Raw genomic sequence first — 18,462 nt, 5'->3', positions numbered from 1 at the left:
AGTTGGTATGAGGAATGACCTATGTGGGTTGATTCCAGCTTCATTACTGTCTGGGACAGTTGCCTTGTGCACGAGGTAGAGACTGGTTGAAACTCTTGGCTACACATATCCTTAGTTTTACATATCCTGGATCCTTGTTCTGGCGAAGCTATCCCGGCCAGATAGATGAACCGAGACTATCAGCCCGAGTCCATGGCGAGCCACCTTGGATGGATCGGAAGAGGATCACGACAACCATGCGTAGGATGTGGACGAACTCGAGGAGCTTGAAGAAAGAAGACATTTTTAGTTAAAATCTTACAGTTTGGATAGGGATAACGTTCTATATAATATAAAGTTAAATGGAAAAATAGAGAAATATAATGCAACTGTTAAGATTAAATTCATTGGAGGTATTGGTAAGTTCAAACCGTGGTAAAATAAGGATTGTTTGACAATGCTTGTACTATGTTTATGATATTGTGGTTTTAAAAGTCGGCAAGAACTGGACATGTGACAACTTACCTTTATTGTTGGGGTGAAGTTGAAGTTCTTTGTCTTATTAAGTAGGAGGATGGTATTAATCCTCGGATAGAGCTATACGAGTTCACGTTAGCTGTATGTGTATGTTTGGGTCAGAAATGACAGAAGGAAACATTATTGTAATCTACGTTTATGTATAAGATTAATTATTGAGTCCTGAAGGTTTAATGGTTGCTCAGTATCAGGAAGTGTTTTTGAATTTGATAATTCACATTCGTTATTTATAGCGTTAATACTTAGTTGACGAGGACGTCAATGTTTTGAAAGTTGGGGGTAATGTAACGAATGTTCATTTGAGATCAGCTGACTCACGATCAGCTGTTGTGTGTTTATGTTACTGAACTGTACCCCTGGTGTGTTTACATGGAATAAACGTGTAATAACGGTTGAATTGTATATTATTAGCAGTACATGGCAAATGGCAATGTTTTTATCTAACTGACCATGCTATCAGATGGTAAATGTATGTGATATTAGATTGTATGTGAAATAGTTTGTTGGCAAGTAGTGTGTCATTGGCTACGATAGCCGCCATATTGGATCGTGACTAAGCAGGCGGTCAGAATTTGAATTAGGTATTTTGTCTATGTAAGCTCCATGATCAATCTTATGGTTTAATTCATTGATCGTTAAGACAATAACAATACTATTCATCAAAATGTATGTGTTTAATACGTACTTGTGGCGTACAACGGTCGATTTCAAGACATATTCGGTCCAAGCAGTTGTACTGCTTTCACGGTGAAACTGTTGACGCTGACGTTCCGGCTGGTTTTTTGTACATTTTTAAATACGGCTCGGAAACGGAATCAGATATTTGTAACTATATTTTGTGTATTCACAGAACATTTTTCAGTCAATAAACAGTTGGTTTACGCTATGTATAACATTTTCTTTGTGCTTTCATTTTTGGCACTATATTGTGACGTCGGCAATGTACGACTGCTATTGTTGTAAACAGTCTGGAGGGCCTCCACTTTGCCTCCACATTGCCTCCACTTTTTCCATATAAGGAAATGTGGACGCCCGAGGGGTATATAAGGCGGAGCGATTACTGTGATTTTTAACGTCTCCTCCCGGCATCGGATACGTATTCTTGCGCCATTTTGGTTCATTAGTAGCTAGGCCTACAGGAGTTATCTCCCTTATATCGATTATAGGAAAGTTGGCATAACTATAGGGAATTATTACAAGATATTTAGAGCCTAATCTTGTAATAGAGGAATTGATGACTTGATCAATTCCCATAAATAGTTTGTACTTAGGATAATACAAGAGTCTAGTGTACTCTTGTATTTCTAATGCAAGATATAGTTAATCTTGTAATAGTGAAATTGATTATTACTTGATCAATTTCTATAAACTATTCTTAAATTCTATAATATTTGTATAGGATAATACAAGAGTCTAGTGTACTCTTGTATTTCTATTACAAGATATAGTTAATCTTGTAATAGGGAAATTGATTGTTACTTGATCAATTTCTATAAATAGTTGTATTTATTACAAACACAGTGGTTTAAAAGCCTTGAGTATTTCTATTGCAAGATGTTTGGAATTGTGAATCTTGTAATAGGGAAATTGATGCATTGCTCAATTTCCATAAATAATTGTAGATAATTACATGTGTTAATACAAGAGGCTAGAGTTCTCTTGTATACTATCTATTACAAGATATTTGGGTTGAAATCTTGTAATAGTGAAATTGATGCATATTGATCAATGTCTATAAACTACTAACTAAATCTACTGAGTAACTATTATCTTTATTCTGTTGTCGCGATTGTTGCTATTGCATCTTAGTTATCACTTTGTTGTTTCTTTATAAAAAGACAAGTCATATATTATAACAGGGAGTTTAACTATCAACTTAGATAATTGTACATTTGTACTCGCTACCATTTATAACTTCTATATTCTGGCATAATCTCTAATTGTACAGTTGTTAGAGTGATAGAGAGTATGATTACACATTGTGACTCTGTATCTGCAGAACCAGAATTATATGTATGAACTTGTATTGAGGCGTTGAGTTATTCTTTCCAATAATTGGCTAATCAGATGATCTGTGATCACAACCCAGTATTTTAGACTTGAGTGTAAAACCCTCAAGTAGAGACGAGGAAGCAGTTCGTTTCATTGGTGGCAGCGGTGGGATACCAAATATTAGCCAGTTAAAGAAGTTTACTTGACCAATCACTATGGCCAGTACTGACATTCATTCGAACGAAGATGAGCTCAGGGGACAAGGCCTTGAGGGAGATGAACCAATGGCCACATCCGATGCCGGGAAGACACAGTTCCCACGGACGCAATACAGATGCAGTTCACCTACTGCTGGTGACGTACAATTAAGGTTACCTTCTGTGGATTCTATGTTGGACAACATGCAGAGATCAACAGGATCACACATGCAGGAAGATGCATTGGCGAGGGAAATTGGAAATCTTCGTGGACGCATACATGCATTAGAAGAAATGCTAGATGCTACGACAGCTTCTGTGAGGGTTCGGTCATCAAGCACCGGTGAAGGTGAAGAATCTGGTGATCGACGCTCTGAAATCCGTGAGGGAATGCAGAGGGCTAATCGACTTTCTTCATATCGAGAAGCCGATCCTTCTGTCCGGTTATTCACCTCGGATCAAGATATAGGACTAATTCTTAGTGAGATCCATTGTGTTGGCAGGTGTCCACACGGGCGGATTGCTGATGGTTGCGGGGCTGGGTGTCGCGCGCATGACAGTGCTGTTATTCGGGATTCACCGGTTGATCCGGATCCCATTTTGCCCAGCAGAAATGTTGTACGTAACCAATCTCACAGTGAGCTTGACGTAATGACCAGTAAGAAGTATAGGAAACCGGCCTCTTATGATGGTAAAGACAATTGGGAAGACTATTTGGTTCAATTTGAACTTCTCTCTGAAATGAATAGTTGGGACGACAAAAGCAAAGCCTTGGAATTGGCAATTGCTTTAAGAGGTGCTGCTCAAGGTGTCTTAAGTGACTTGGAAGTTACAAAACGCAAGGATTACAGCAGTTTAGTCGCAGCCTTGACAGCAAGATTTCAGCCTGAAAATATGTCAGCCATGTACAAGACACAATTAAAAGGAAAATTAAGGAAGAAAGATCAACCGCTTCCTGAGCTGGCACATGAGATTAGAAGACTAGTCAGACTAGGATACCCATCTGCAAACCAAGAGACTAGACAACAGATAAGCATTGACTGCTTTATAGATGCCCTGAATGACACCGAGATGGAATGGTCTGTACATTCAAGCAATGTGCAGACCATCGAAGATGCTGTGCGGATTGCACTATCCCTTGAAACATTCAGGGTTGGGAGACGAAAACGAGCAACATGCAGCATCCGTCACATTCAGGAAGAAGACGAATATTCCATCGATAGAATCGTAGAGAAAATAGCAGAGAGAATAGATGAATTGCAGATCCATGGGACCCCAGCTACTCTAAGGTCACTTCAGGAAGGAACGAAGTCGACAAGATTATGTTTCTTTTGTGGCATACCAGGACACAAGAGGAACAAATGCCGGAAACGGCTGCAACATAAAAGTAATGTTGGTAAAGCAGATGAGTGAATTAAAGGTTGTCATAAAGAGCTTGAGAAGAATAACGCGAACAACATGAATCCAGTCATATTGAGTTTAATACAGCTCGGAATTGATATTTTAGTAAACAAACATAATATCTCAGGACATAAGATGATTCTTGTCTTACGACAGACAAATGAGAAGGATTCTGGGAAGTTTTGTTATATGTCCTGAGTATATGGTTGATAGAAATTCATAGTGTAGCCCAGTTAAAAAGATCAAACGACTATTGCTGTCTGAGAGAGAGAAAAATAGTGTATGTCTATTAGTGAGTCCGTGTCCGACCGGGACACGTTAGAGGAACCGATGTTAACCCAGATGGGTGGGTGTCTTTCTTATTTGGTCATGTGACGACGAAGATAATTTTATTTAGTTGGTATGAGGAATGACCTATGTGGGTTGATTCCAGCTTCATTACTGTCTGGGGCAGTTGCCTTGTGCACGAGGTAGAGACTGGTTGAAACTCTTGGCTACACATATCCTTAGTTTTACATATCCTGGATCCTTGTTCTGGCGAAGCTATCCCGGCCAGATAGATGAACCGTGACTATCAGCCCGAGTCCATGGCGAGCCACCTTGGATGGATCGGAAGAGGATCTCGACAACCATGCGTAGGATGTGGACGAACTCGAGGAGCTTGAAGAAAGAAGACATTTTTAGTTAAAATCTTACAGTTTGGATAGGGATAACGTTCTATATAATATAAAGTTAAATGGAAAAATAGAGAAATATAATGCAACTGTTAAGATTAAATTCATTGGAGGTATTGGTAAGTTCAAACCGTGGTAAAATAAGGATTGTTTGACAATGCTTGTACTATGTTTATGATATTGTGGTTTTAAAAGTCGGCAAGAACTGGACATGTGACAACTTACCTTTATTGTTGGGGTGAAGTTGAAGTTCTTTGTCTTATTAAGTAGAAGGATGTATTAATCCTCGGATAGAGCTATACGAGTTCACGTTAGCTGTATGTGTATGTTTGGGTCAGAAATGACAGAAGGAAACATTATTGTAATCTACGTTTATGTATAAGATTAATTATTGAGTCCTGAAGGTTTAATGGTTGCTCAGTATCAGGAAGTGTTTTTGAATTTGATAAATTCACATTCGTTATTTATAGCGTTAATACTTAGTTGACGAGGACGTCAACGTTTTGAAAGTTGGGGGTAATGTAACGAATGTTCATTTGAGATCAGCTGACTCACGATCAGCTGTTGTGTGTTTATGTTACTGAACTGTACCCCTGGTGTGTTTACATGGAATAAACGTGTAATAACGGTTGAATTGTATATTATTAGCAGTACATGGCAAATGGCAATGTTTTTATCTAACTGACCATGCTATCAGATGGTAAATGTATGTGATAATAGATTGTATGTGAAATAGTTTGTTGGCAAGTAGTGTGTCATTGGCAACGATAGCCGCCATATTGGATCGTGACTAAGCAGGCGGTCAGAATTTGAATTAGGTATTTTGTCTATGTAAGCTCCATGATCAATCTTATGGTTTAATTCATTGATCGTTAAGACAATAACAATACTATTCATCAAAATGTATGTGTTTAATACGTACTTGTGGCGTACAACGGTCGATTTCAAGACATATTCGGTCCAAGCAGTTGTACTGCTTTCACGGTGAAACTGTTGACGCTGACGTTCCGGTTGGTTTTTTGTACATTTTTAAATACGGCTCGGAAACGGAATCAGATATTTGTAACTATATTTTGTGTATTCACAGAACATTTTTCAGTCAATAAACAGTTGGTTTACGCTATGTATAACATTTTCTTTGTGCTTTCATTTTTGGCACTATATTGTGACGTCGGCAATGTACGACTGCTATTGTTGTAAACAGTCTGGAGGGCCTCCACTTTGCCTCCACATTGCCTCCACTTTTTCCATATAAGGAAATGTGGACGCCCGAGGGGTATATAAGGCGGAGCGATTACTGTGATTTTTAACGTCTCCTCCCGGCATCGGATACGTATTCTTGCGCCATTTTGGTTCATTAGTAGCTAGGCCTACAGGAGTTATCTCCCTTATATCGATTATAGGAAAGTTGGCATAACTTATAATAGATTATTACAAGATATTTAGAGCCTAATCTTGTAATAGAGGAATTGATGACTTGATCAATTCCCATAAATAGTTTGTACTTAGGATAATACAAGAGTCTAGTGTACTCTTGTATTTCTAATGCAAGATATAGTTAATCTTGTAATAGTGAAATTGATTATTACTTGATCAATTTCTATAAACTATTCTTAAATTCTATAATATTTGTATAGGATAATACAAGAGTCTAGTGTACTCTTGTATTTCTATTACAAGATATAGTTAATCTTGTAATAGGGAAATTGATTGTTACTTGATCAATTTCTATAAATAGTTGTATTTATTACAAACACAGTGGTTTAAAAGCCTTGAGTATTTCTATTGCAAGATGTTTGGAATTGTGAATCTTGTAATAGGGAAATTGATGCATTGCTCAATTTCCATAAATAATTGTAGATAATTACATGTGTTAATACAAGAGGCTAGAGTTCTCTTGTATACTATCTATTACAAGATATTTGGGTTGAAATCTTGTAATAGTGAAATTGATGCATATTGATCAATGTCTATAAACTACTAACTAAATCTACTGAGTAACTATTATCTTTATTCTGTTGTCGCGATTGTTGCTATTGCATCTTAGTTATCACTTTGTTGTTTCTTTATAAAAAGACAAGTCATATATTATAACAGGGAGTTTAACTATCAACTTAGATAATTGTACATTTGTACTCGCTACCATTTATAACTTCTATATTCTGGCATAAACTCTAATTGTACAGTTGTTAGAGTGATAGAGAGTATGATTACACATTGTGACTCTGTATCTGCAGAACCAGAATTATATGTATGAACTTGTATTGAGGCGTTGAGTTATTCTTTCCAATAATTGGCTAATCAGATGATCTGTGATCACAACCCAGTATTTTAGACTTGAGTGAAAAACCCTCAAGTAGAGACGAGGAAGCAGTTCGTTTCAATATGTATACATGTATGCATATATTTTCAATTTATTTTCTCTATCTCTTTTGAGGACAATTCAAGATTTTACAAAAAAAGTAGTTTAGCCACATCCGTCCAAAGGAGGTCAATCTTATTCATAAGCCAGATTATTGAGTATATTTACCCGAGAATGACTCATACTTTAATACGCGAAAGACATCCATTCCTTTGTATAAAACGTAATTAACAGCCTCTACAAACAACATGTTGTGATGTATATAATGAATTTTCTTTTTGATGAGTTTCATTTTAATTTTAATATTTATATAGATTATATTATATCAAGTTAGAGTATGGTTTCTTTTAAACGCTTGTTATCGCCAAAGATGGACAAATGCTTAAGATTTTCGTATATTATCAATAGCTTTTCACATAATCTAGGTTACGAGTTCGAAATACAAGTGTGGCAGTTGCCAAGTATTGAAGGTTGTCCCTGCAGGTAGGGCGTTTGAATTGTACCTGCGGCCCCTATTGCATGATCGTAAAAGGCGACTAAATTTAGAATTTAATCTTTTCTCTAACTGATTTTATCTTTCCTAATGCCGCCCTTGACACCGCCTCACTTTTGGCCTTAAGTTTAGCGTTCGCCCCTGTGTGGAAGGCTTTGAGTTCTGTAATATAGGACTATAAAAAGGGCTTCTCCCAAAACACGCACCTCGCACTTCACACACGCTACGTATACACACTGCATACATGGGAGGCCGTCCTTACATAACCCTGGCTGTTAATAGGACGTTAAAATAATCAAACAAACAAAGTATTGACCGTAGAGTGGATAATTCCCCCGGGTTCTTCAGCTTTCCTTCATATCTTACACCAGTCGTCCTTAAAGACCCTTAATGTAAACAGACATAGAACAAAATCAACTTCAACGACTCTTTCTATTATGTATTATATTGAAAGCGCTTCCTCAAGTCATATTCGTTTGGCCTACTCTAAAGACAAGGCCGTTTAATATCGCCCATTCAATCAGTTACTCGGTCAATCAATTAATCAATCACTTAATGAACCAATCAGTGCCTCTGTACTAAAAAACACTCTCACTAATTGTGAAGTGAATGTCAATTTAACGATTGTTTCTGAAAATCACCGTTAGATTCCATTGTCTACCGACGTACATGATTACCTTTATCAAATTGATTTGGAGACAAAATCAGTTTTATTTTCATTTCGTAATGAACTTGCCAGACATTGTCATTATTGATCGTTACCGAAGAATTCTTAAGAATTTCACCTTTTGTTTCTGTCGATGCAGACTTGTAAAATATTCGTCATCAAATTGAAGAAGTAGATTTATTGATGTTGTTATTCATCTCCACAAAATCAATGTTGGTGTCAGTATTAAATTGAAATCTGGTATAGGTTTACTCACCGTACTCCGCGAAATAAACCGGAGGGATTACAGAGCGTATATTGTATTTTCCTTTTTTTCATTAACTTTTCTTTAAACAATTCCGTCATTTGTGTGTAGATTGAATTTTTCCTAAACTGATTATATACTCGCGCTATGCTTTTTTTCACATTTCATTTACACCAATCGGCTTTCGTAACTATTTCCATACCCAGGTGGTGAAAAATCTATGTGCTAAAACGGAATATCTCACTGCGTACCAATATGTAGTGTAGTATCATATCTAATTGTGTTGTTGTTCACAATGTATTTTCTTGGAATATAGCAAAACATGCTTTTTTGAAATTTGTTTTTCTTCTGTCATAATTCGATGAATGAAAAGCAAAAAAGTCAATGTTTGAATACTAATAAATAGTATTGATGAATAAGTTGATTATTCAGGAAAATATTTCATAGGCTTCATCATGATCTAAATATAACTTTATTTTGTAACATGAAGTCAAACTTGAATGATTATAATTTTGATACGATGCCGTGCTATTCCAAAACCTATGGTTCTTTCAGCATCGTGCTTCTGGTTGGATTGATACAAATATTAATTGTTCATTACTTTTACACTATATCCGACAACCTAATTGGCCGATTTTGTCCTTTCATACCTCAATAGAAAAAATCAAAGAATGTCACAAAAACGACGCTATCGAAGTGGATATCGATGAAATCGACATTAAACATTCATGTATTTTTATTTTGTTAAATCAAGCATTTATGTCACTATTTTATCGTGATATGAAAAAAATAATACAAAATGTATAATCAATTTTTGAGACTAAATACAATATCTAATCAACATTAATATCAGAATATTAATATAAAGTTAGTAATTGTAACGATTTTATTCTACATTACTTAAATCCAATATTCTTTCCAAAATCTGTATCATACGTCTACATACATCCTTATATTTTTCGACAAACATATTCCATTTCAATCAAATCACATATAATATGGCTTATATTAAGTAGTGGCCATGCTGACCTTTATCGACTTACACAGTGCGTGTGGGTAAGGATTATATCATATAATATATATTATATGATATATTATAAGAGTGATATCAACGCGTTTCCAAGGGTATACTCTTGACGCTTTTGTATTTGCGTCACCATCGCATTTCTAGATATTAACTGATAATTGGACACAGCGTCATTACGGTGAGGCGTATAACATTTATTCAGCTGACCATGATTGAAAAGATGATAAGACTAGGAGACAACCTTTAACATTCCATGCTGAAAACACTTAACGAAAAAAGAATAATACCCATAACAGTTTGGTTTGCTTATCATAAGGTAATAATTTTATTTCATATTTTACACTCATTTCTTTTTATTAGAAGTTTGAAGACAATTTTTCATAGACTGAAAGACTTGTACGTGAGAAATTTTAAATAATACAGAGTCATTGGCCAAATTAAACTATTAGCTAATATATCAATGCACCACATCAATTTGTTTTATTGTAAACGTTCGTAAAAACACAGAAATTAATGCCTAATTCGTACCGTATTGAGTTAGTCAAATTGCATTATGAACATTATTCTCAATATCATTTTGATTTATGAAATCTTAGACAAAGAAAAATAAATAAAAACAACAACAAAACCGGACGAACTTTTTTTTCATAGACGTAAATAATGCCTAGATAATGCATGAGGTTACCCGAGAATAGATGATTGCACAAATGGAAAAAACCTTGAATGACCAAATCGGATAAGCATCCAACATATTCAGTTAGCTGGCACAACATAGCATAAACAACGCATTGGATTTAAGTATCATAGCCAAGACATAGAAGAACGAGATAAGTAAGCTTCAGTTTGCATTTTAGAAGCGCTTAATACATGGATGATTTGAAACTGATCCGTGCATGATAGTTTGATTTGTTTCTATGTTGCTCATCACCTAATGCCATTTAAGGACCATATCTTGTTTGTATGTGTTGGGAGAGGGTGTGTGGGAGAGCAATATTTTATGTGGCGTTTCTTTGTAGTCGTGCCCATTTCATAGTGCTATCTCACTGAAGTGTATGCAACCAATACATGAATGACAATGAATATTAAAGCCCTTTAATAATCATACCCCCACGAAATATCTCTATTAGAACCAATTTGATTAAAATCATCTGTTGATAGCTTCGTTTTCGTAGTTCTACGAACACGCCACGAACAGATGATTTTATTCAGATTATTCTAGACTTGTGAAAATGATGTAAATGCATAGACTCTCAATCTCGACCAACACCTGTTGCCCCCTTCAAATACATTTACTTTTAGATAATAAATAAATTCGACAATGAGATTTGAACAAATTATATACTTAATTTTTGCTTGCACTCAATGGCATTCTGCAAACATAGTACAGGAGTACAATTTGATTAAGTGTAATTTAAAACATAAATTCAAATTATGATTCCGTGAACTTAATCATCTTAACTCTAGATTAATACTTTCGACTTCAAACATATTTTAACGAATGTACTTTATAATTTGAATAAAAAGCTTTATAATCTCACATACGAATTGAGTTGAACATGAAAAGACAAGTGATTATTGATGCAAAAGCTTTGCTTTGTTGTTATGTGACAATCGCTAATGAACAAATGGCATTGCTTTGGTCGTGGTTCTGTTACCGTTAATAGATGTCACGTAAAGATAATTTATGCGCTGTGAAAGTCATTTAGCATACACAATAATCACGTATACAATAGTGGCGTCAAGTAACCAGTAAACAGTTAATGTCTATTTGTTAGTTCATTACCCGATTCGTCACAGATTTTTTTTTTCAAACATTCCTCAAAAGTTCAAATAAAAATTCTATGTTCATTATCTTCTCCATAAACTCCGAATAAGAATGAAATTTCAATTGGTTTAAAAAGTTCATTTTCTTCATGCTCGATGATTTTAGTCGTTGTGTGTTGTGAATGCTAATCTGAAGGGTTCTGATTTTGACCCTGGGTCTACTATGGCTATTTCTTTAACAAGATAATTACGACTATGTGTGTGGCGTGTTTTGGGAGACTGCTGTACGTTCGTGTTGTGTCTCCTGAATCCCTTGCCGATAGAGCAATCAGTCTGAAGCACACTTGGCTTGGTAGTATGCTATAAACTGATAATCAGGCGATCTACCCCTTTTTGTCCTCGCTATTCGACGCACATTATCTTTACGTACATATAGCTAATTTACAGTATATTTCAACGAAGTAAGAAAGTACTACATTAAAATTGCAAGAGGAAACAACACGGACATACTACAGTATCCTAAAACAAACAAGCGCCCACCACAGCAGCTTCTTATATACTAGTGAGTGTCTTTAAATGATAAAATATTTTACAGTGCGTTAAGCATAATCAACCAATAAAAAATCCGAGTAGGTGTAACATGATACATTAACATTAGATATACTATGTGCTTTAATATCAAGGATATTGATATAAAGATAATTTTCAGATTTAACATAAGAAACCAATTGTATCTTTTAAAACATACTGATCAGTGACGTCACTATGTTGACGCTATATGAATATTAAATGAACTTTTTTATCGTGTGTTTTCGGTTCCAGTGTAAATATATAAACGGAAATGAAAACCTGGTCATTTCTGATGAAAATGGATTTTATTACACAAATAAATGATGTATTGTTAGCATACAATTAATATAATCACACAATCTATACAAAAAACATCATTGGAATGGGACTCATTCACGTACCACGTGATATCTGTTATCACTGTTGGGACTACTGTTTCTATTGGTGATGGAATGACGTCAATAGAATGCGCTAACGTTATTTCAGCGGGAAGATTACAAAAAATAAAGTTATCTGGCATCACGTGGTACATGATTTAGTCCCATTATTAATTGTATGTTTTTACAGTGCACGTAAAATAGTCGATGAGTTAACTGTGTCCAATCACAACAACTCACATCACATCAGTAACAATCAAATAAGTTTATGGAAAATAATGTGATAATAATTGCAATGTAGAGAAAAAGGAACAGGTATAAATGTTAGTTTTTAAAACAAACCCATACCAGGAAAGAACAAAATGTAGAATTCTAAAGCATTAAAGATGCTCCATCAAAAATGATAATGATCATTTGAACAATAATTGGTGTTTAATCGTGTATAAATAATACTATAAAAATAATTCATGTTGCCTTTGGTGCATGCGCAATCAGTACTTCATTCCATATAGGATATAGTGCCACGGAATTTTTTCGGGATGCAATTAATTAAATTTCATATTTTTAACTTAAAGTAAAATTAGAAACTCAAACTTTTCAATGGTGGTAATGGTATAAAGTAAGTTTTGGGCCTGATGAAAAATACTTAATCGTCTGCGATGGAGCATCTTTAAGTTGTCGTATGTTTAGTGAAATCCGTCCTGTGTGAGGGCAACAATATTGATTGGCAAGCTGATCCCCTAGCAACTCCTATAATATATGTACATGTATATCTATACTTGTTGGTTTGGCTCAAATATATCTATACATCTTATGATTTAAGCTCGGAGATATAATATTTCGAATACTGTGAACAAAATCGAAGTGACAGTTTATACAACGTTGTAATCGATTAATCATTACAATTTTGGTTGCTTTGATAATATCTGAACTAAAATAGCAGTTAACGACGTCAAGAGAAGTTACAAACACTGTAGAGTTATATAGACAATCTAATGAACCAATTAAAGGATATCATACGAGAATATGGTCTTTTAGGCGCGGTAATACTGTTTTACTTTATCAACAAGATGAAGTGGGATCAATCCTGGAGTAAGAACAAAACACATTTTATTGATTTCAGGTAAAGCAATAAAAGGATTGTTGTGAAAACATCTAATAAAATCTGTTGGTCGTATATGGTCATTCCACGTTAACTCAATCACTTCGAGTTATCAGAGTAAAATCATCACTGAAATTTCAAAATGGACTAATCTAGTCTTTGATTTTGAAGAGTCTAAATGTGTTTTCAGGGGTGGAAAAGTTAAACATTGTCTTCGAGTTATAGATTTTCAAGTTCAACTAATACTTTACAGAATAATAATACTCCCTAACAAATGACAATATGCTATGATTTTTTATTACTATTATTAAACAATAATTCATACTCATATTCGAAAATATCCCTGCTCAAAATATCCTAACTAGTTTAACTCTATTCGAATACTAAGTACCTATCTATCCTTTTTAAATGATTCCTTTATTGGAATAATTTAGAATTAACATTTACTTTTCTATACTCACATCAAATCAGACATTGGAACTTGACTTGGATGAACGATTAGGTTTTATATTTGAACACACTATAAAGTACAATATTTTTGTTTAACGGTATGTCGACTGCTCAAATCACTAAGGACCAACTTACAATTAAGGAAATCCAAAACATATGTTCGAGTAGTGATTGTGTATGAAAAGGTCTTTCACCCCTGAAAACACATTATGACTCTTCAAAATCAAAGACTAGATTAGTCCATTCTGAAATTTCAGGGGTGAGTTTACTCTGATAACACGAAGTGATTGAATTACACAATTCTATTTTGTTTCAGAAAGAATCTTCTTTCTTAATTCAAAATATATATACATGGTACACATATTTTTAATAAATCAAATTATGTTCATGAGTTATACTACTATGGCATAATGGTTATATACGAAAAGTCTAAAAAAATGTTCTAGAATAAATACAAACGACAAAAACATTACTCACAAATGTTCGTTATAACAATGTTTATGATCACAAAGATAATCTTCAGTATGTAATGTAAGCAGGGTCTGAACAATTTGTTGGAAACAAAAATGTAAACAGAAATATATCATGAGGTAAACAGATATTTGAGAAAATCAAAGAGCTGTTATTGATCACCTTGACAACTGATATGATTTTCCTACATACAGTGTGTAGTCATACACATATGGAGGTGAAAAGGTCTTTTAACATGTTTTCAACCAAAACAAGTTAAACGGAAACGGTACTGTGAATACTGTGAATATTTTCTCAAAGTCTGTTTTCATTCTCTTTGCGAATGATAATTTTCGTGATGTCCATCTTCTGTAACCCACTTTTCGCGAGAAACAAGTTTTCGAGTAATCTTCTGAAAAGGCCCCGAACGCGAGTTTCACTAATAATTGCATAAACGTATATGTAAGTGAACGATTGACAAGTCAGACCCCTTGGTCGAATAAGTTAAAAAAAATGTCGACGCGAAGTAAAGTGGTTAACAGTCTTATAGAATCAGTCGTTTGTCAAGATTTGCACTTATTTCTATGTAAGTGTGTAAATAGATTTGAGTAGAGTTCTTGATATTGAAATAAGCGAAAAGTAACGAAAACTATAACTTTTAAAGTATTTCAATGCTGTATTTGTGTAAAACATATCTGCTGAGCAGACTGCCCCTCTTTTCTACAACACAATCTAACTTACCAATATCTCACAAATAAAAGAGTTAGAATTGGAACAATCCTCATCAAAAAACTGTCCATCATTCTTTATTGCTAAACAATTCTTGGAATTGTCGGTAGTTGGGGATTTCTTAAATAAGGCCACTATCACGTCGGAGCCGTCGCTGTGTTTCCAAACTCCTTCAACGACGGCATCACTTCCGTCGATAAAATAAGGTTTATTTTTTAATTGGTTGTCCCCGTTCTGTGTTTTTAAAACGCTTGCCCTATCACTTGTCCGTACATACATTAATTCCGCTCCGTCAGCTACACATCTGGTTTTTGCCCCGTCATACGTATCTGTGACGTCATTGTACACTTTATAACACATCGATACTGAGCCTGATGATATATCTGTGTACGAATCCTTACATCCGGGCTCTTTAGTAGTTGTCGCTCCGAAAGTGGAACGTGATACTCGATCAGCGGAAGTGACACGTGTAGAACTCGTGTCCGAAAAAATAGATGTTTTGGAAGGAGTGGTTGTTTGCTGTCCGTCTGAAACTGCAGAAGTGTCAGATTCTATTGGTGTTGTCTCTTCGTATCCTGTTGTTGTAATCGACTGCGTTGTTGTAATCGCCTGTGTAGTTGAATCAGATATTGTTGTAACAAGCGTTGTGCTTGTAGAAATTCCGTTTGTAATTGAAGTTGATGCAAATGTTGAGACTGTGCTTGTCTCTGTAACTCCTTGTGCAGAGCTAGCGTGTGTGGTTTTGGTAAGAGACGGACAAGACAAAGTTGCCGATGTCCATGTCCCGTCCGGTTTACATGTTGTACTGCGGTTACCATTGCCGGCAGAACCATCCAAGCATGAATACGAAACATTGATATTCACCGTTCTTGTTGCAGATGTGACGGTAGCCGATGTTATACTTGGTGGATCTGGACACTCTGATGTTAAACAGATAGGCGAACCGTTTGACCTTTGAACACATTTCTTCCCACTTGGACAAGTATGTAGATCGCATGTTCCCACAATATTCCCTACGATTGCACTACTCAATACAGTCGGTCGGCTTACTAAATTCCTCATGTCAGTCGAAGCTATCGTTGCAGTTTCGTTTTCACCAAGGTGGCACCTTTGAAAACTCCACCCTATAATCTTACATTTAGATCTTAATTTACATTCCCTTATGCACTGTAGAACGCCTACGGGTTCAAAGACATAAAACACGTTTGACGATAGTTTATATCCTTTCGCAAAAGACGAATCGTTTATATCCAAGAAAATACTTTGTCGCAAAGAAGCCTTTACTATACAGGCGATTGCACATAATGTTACAATCTCTATCACGTAATTTGTCATGATTATGAAAATTCTGACAAAAAATTTTGATGCTAATTGCTAATTATTTACTCAATCAATTGAGTGGACATATTATCCCTGGAATATTCCATTACTTGGCTTATGCCACAGTCTTCTAGTATATCTCCTCTTACCACAAAGATAATCAAATAAGAAAGTCCGAAACTCCGATTTTGATTAAAACATAAATTCGCGAATTAATCAGTTATACTTGTAGTGCACATGGCATAGTTACAATCATTTTTCAAAGTAGATGTTGTAGGCCCACGATTTTTAGCCATTTATGGTGATCTCCAGAAATACTAATCGGTGTGCTGTTCTCCAATGAACTGAAGCGATCTGCATCCTCTATGGCTATGTAGAATTCCATCAACGTTAACTGATTGCTTGGAAACTTAATCGATATCACGTGATCGAGAATTAATTGCAATCGTTAATACCGGAAATACATGCAAGGGACTACACTTTCCTGCAACACCCATTGTGCGTTAAGTACAAACATAAATATGTGTCAAGAGAACTTAACTTTTAACCTCCCGGCGAATCAAAGCGGAGTTTGTTTGGGACTACAATGTAGCTAACTCTTTTATATCGAACATTGTATCGACCGCAGGTTGTTGAACCTCTAATGCGCTATATTGGAATCTTACAAGTGTGGTAATTCAATTGGAAGAGTAAATGGCTTTGTTTGAGTTACGTTTATGAAACCACCGACGCGGAGCAATAAAAAGTCATCACACAGACACCCGGAAAATCGTCCATTGTCTCCCTAGTTACATTGTGTATCTAAATCGTTATTATCCCCTTTGTCGATATTATCGTCGGCATCCTGTAGTCGGAATTCTGATTTGCTTTATACGGTTTAACGTCCTGTTAACAGTTGCCTTAGCATCAAAGTACGGCATCCACTCAGTGTAATATACTGCATGTGTGAATGTTTGTAGGATACAAAAAAGACATAAAATTGTAGTTAAGAGTCCATTAACCTTGGAAAGTGAGACTTTCAGATTTCATGGTTTGCTTTTCGCGTTTGTTTTTACGATATTCACATATACGATAAGCAATCTGTCGACCAAAAGGAACGTATAAAATACAGTTCTGCGGCCGAGTCGATTGTCGGCAACCAGATAGCTTAAAGGGACTAAATCGCTAAAAAATCATGTAATAAAAGATAAAAAGAATTATAGGACTAAAATTAATTGTAAAAGTTGTGTACTTTGTGTTAATAACAATATTTAAAAGTTTGTATAACAATTTTGTTCAAAATGGAGAAAAACTGAAAATAAATAGGACCGACCTAGTCACTATTTCATATTATTATCTTTCGGCGAGTGTAAACAACCCCTATGTGCATGCGCGACGCGTGAACATTCCAAACATCCGATCGAAGGAAATTGCCATGCTAGCGATATTTTGGTGTTTGGGGGGGGGTGGGGGGGGCAATCTCCTACGAGAAAAAATAGAATGGCTAAGATGAGTTTAACGATGCATTTTGATGAATTCAGTTGCGAGCGTCGAAGACGCGAGAATTTGGTGTTTGAGGGGTCCGGGGGTCTCCCCGGGAAATACATTACGATTTAGAATTTTACGATGCATTTTGATGAATGTGGGAGCGCCTGAAGGCGCGAGCTTTGGGTGTTTGAGGAGGTCCGAGGGTCTCCCCCGGGTAAAAATATTAGATTTAGAATGGCTGTGATGAGTTTTACGATATATTTTAATGATTTTAAAGCGTTATTAAACATAATACTTTTTTTATTTAAAGTTATAATAATAAATCTAATATTTTTACCCGGGGGAGACCCTCGGACCTCCTCAAACACCCAAAGCTCGCGCCTTCAGGCGCTCCCACATTCATCAAAATGCATCGTAAAATTCTAAATCGTAATGTATTTCCCGGGGAGACCCCCGGACCCCTCAAACACCAAATTCTCGCGTCTTCGACGCTCGCAACTGAATTCATCAAAATGCATCGTTAAACTCATCTTAGCCATTCTATTTTTTCTCGTAGGAGATTGCCCCCCCACCCCCCCCCCCCCCCCCCCCCAAACACCAAAATATCGCTAGCATGGCAATTTGAGTATTCATTAGTTTCCGTTTATCGATGCCACTGTC

At 35.7% G+C, this 18,462-nt stretch overlaps 1 protein-coding gene across 1 annotated transcript; it reads right to left on the bottom strand.

Moving 5' to 3' along the window:
* Positions 1 to 4,649: 4,649 nt before the first annotated feature.
* LOC138329813 (uncharacterized) lies at positions 4,650 to 16,077 on the bottom strand. Its single transcript, XM_069277107.1, has 2 exons — positions 15,028 to 16,077; positions 4,650 to 4,766 (listed from the first exon to the last, which is right to left on the bottom strand). The coding sequence occupies exons 1-2, from the start codon at positions 16,075 to 16,077 to the stop codon at positions 4,650 to 4,652; spliced, it is 1,167 nt and encodes a 388-aa protein (XP_069133208.1).
* Positions 16,078 to 18,462: the final 2,385 nt, after the last annotated feature.

Source organism: Argopecten irradians, chromosome 8, assembly GCF_041381155.1.
Source record: "Argopecten irradians isolate NY chromosome 8, Ai_NY, whole genome shotgun sequence".
Classification (NCBI taxonomy): domain Eukaryota; kingdom Metazoa; phylum Mollusca; class Bivalvia; order Pectinida; family Pectinidae; genus Argopecten; species Argopecten irradians.
Note: the sequence above shows the minus strand (reverse complement) of the source record. Positions and strands in the feature narration are given on the sequence as shown.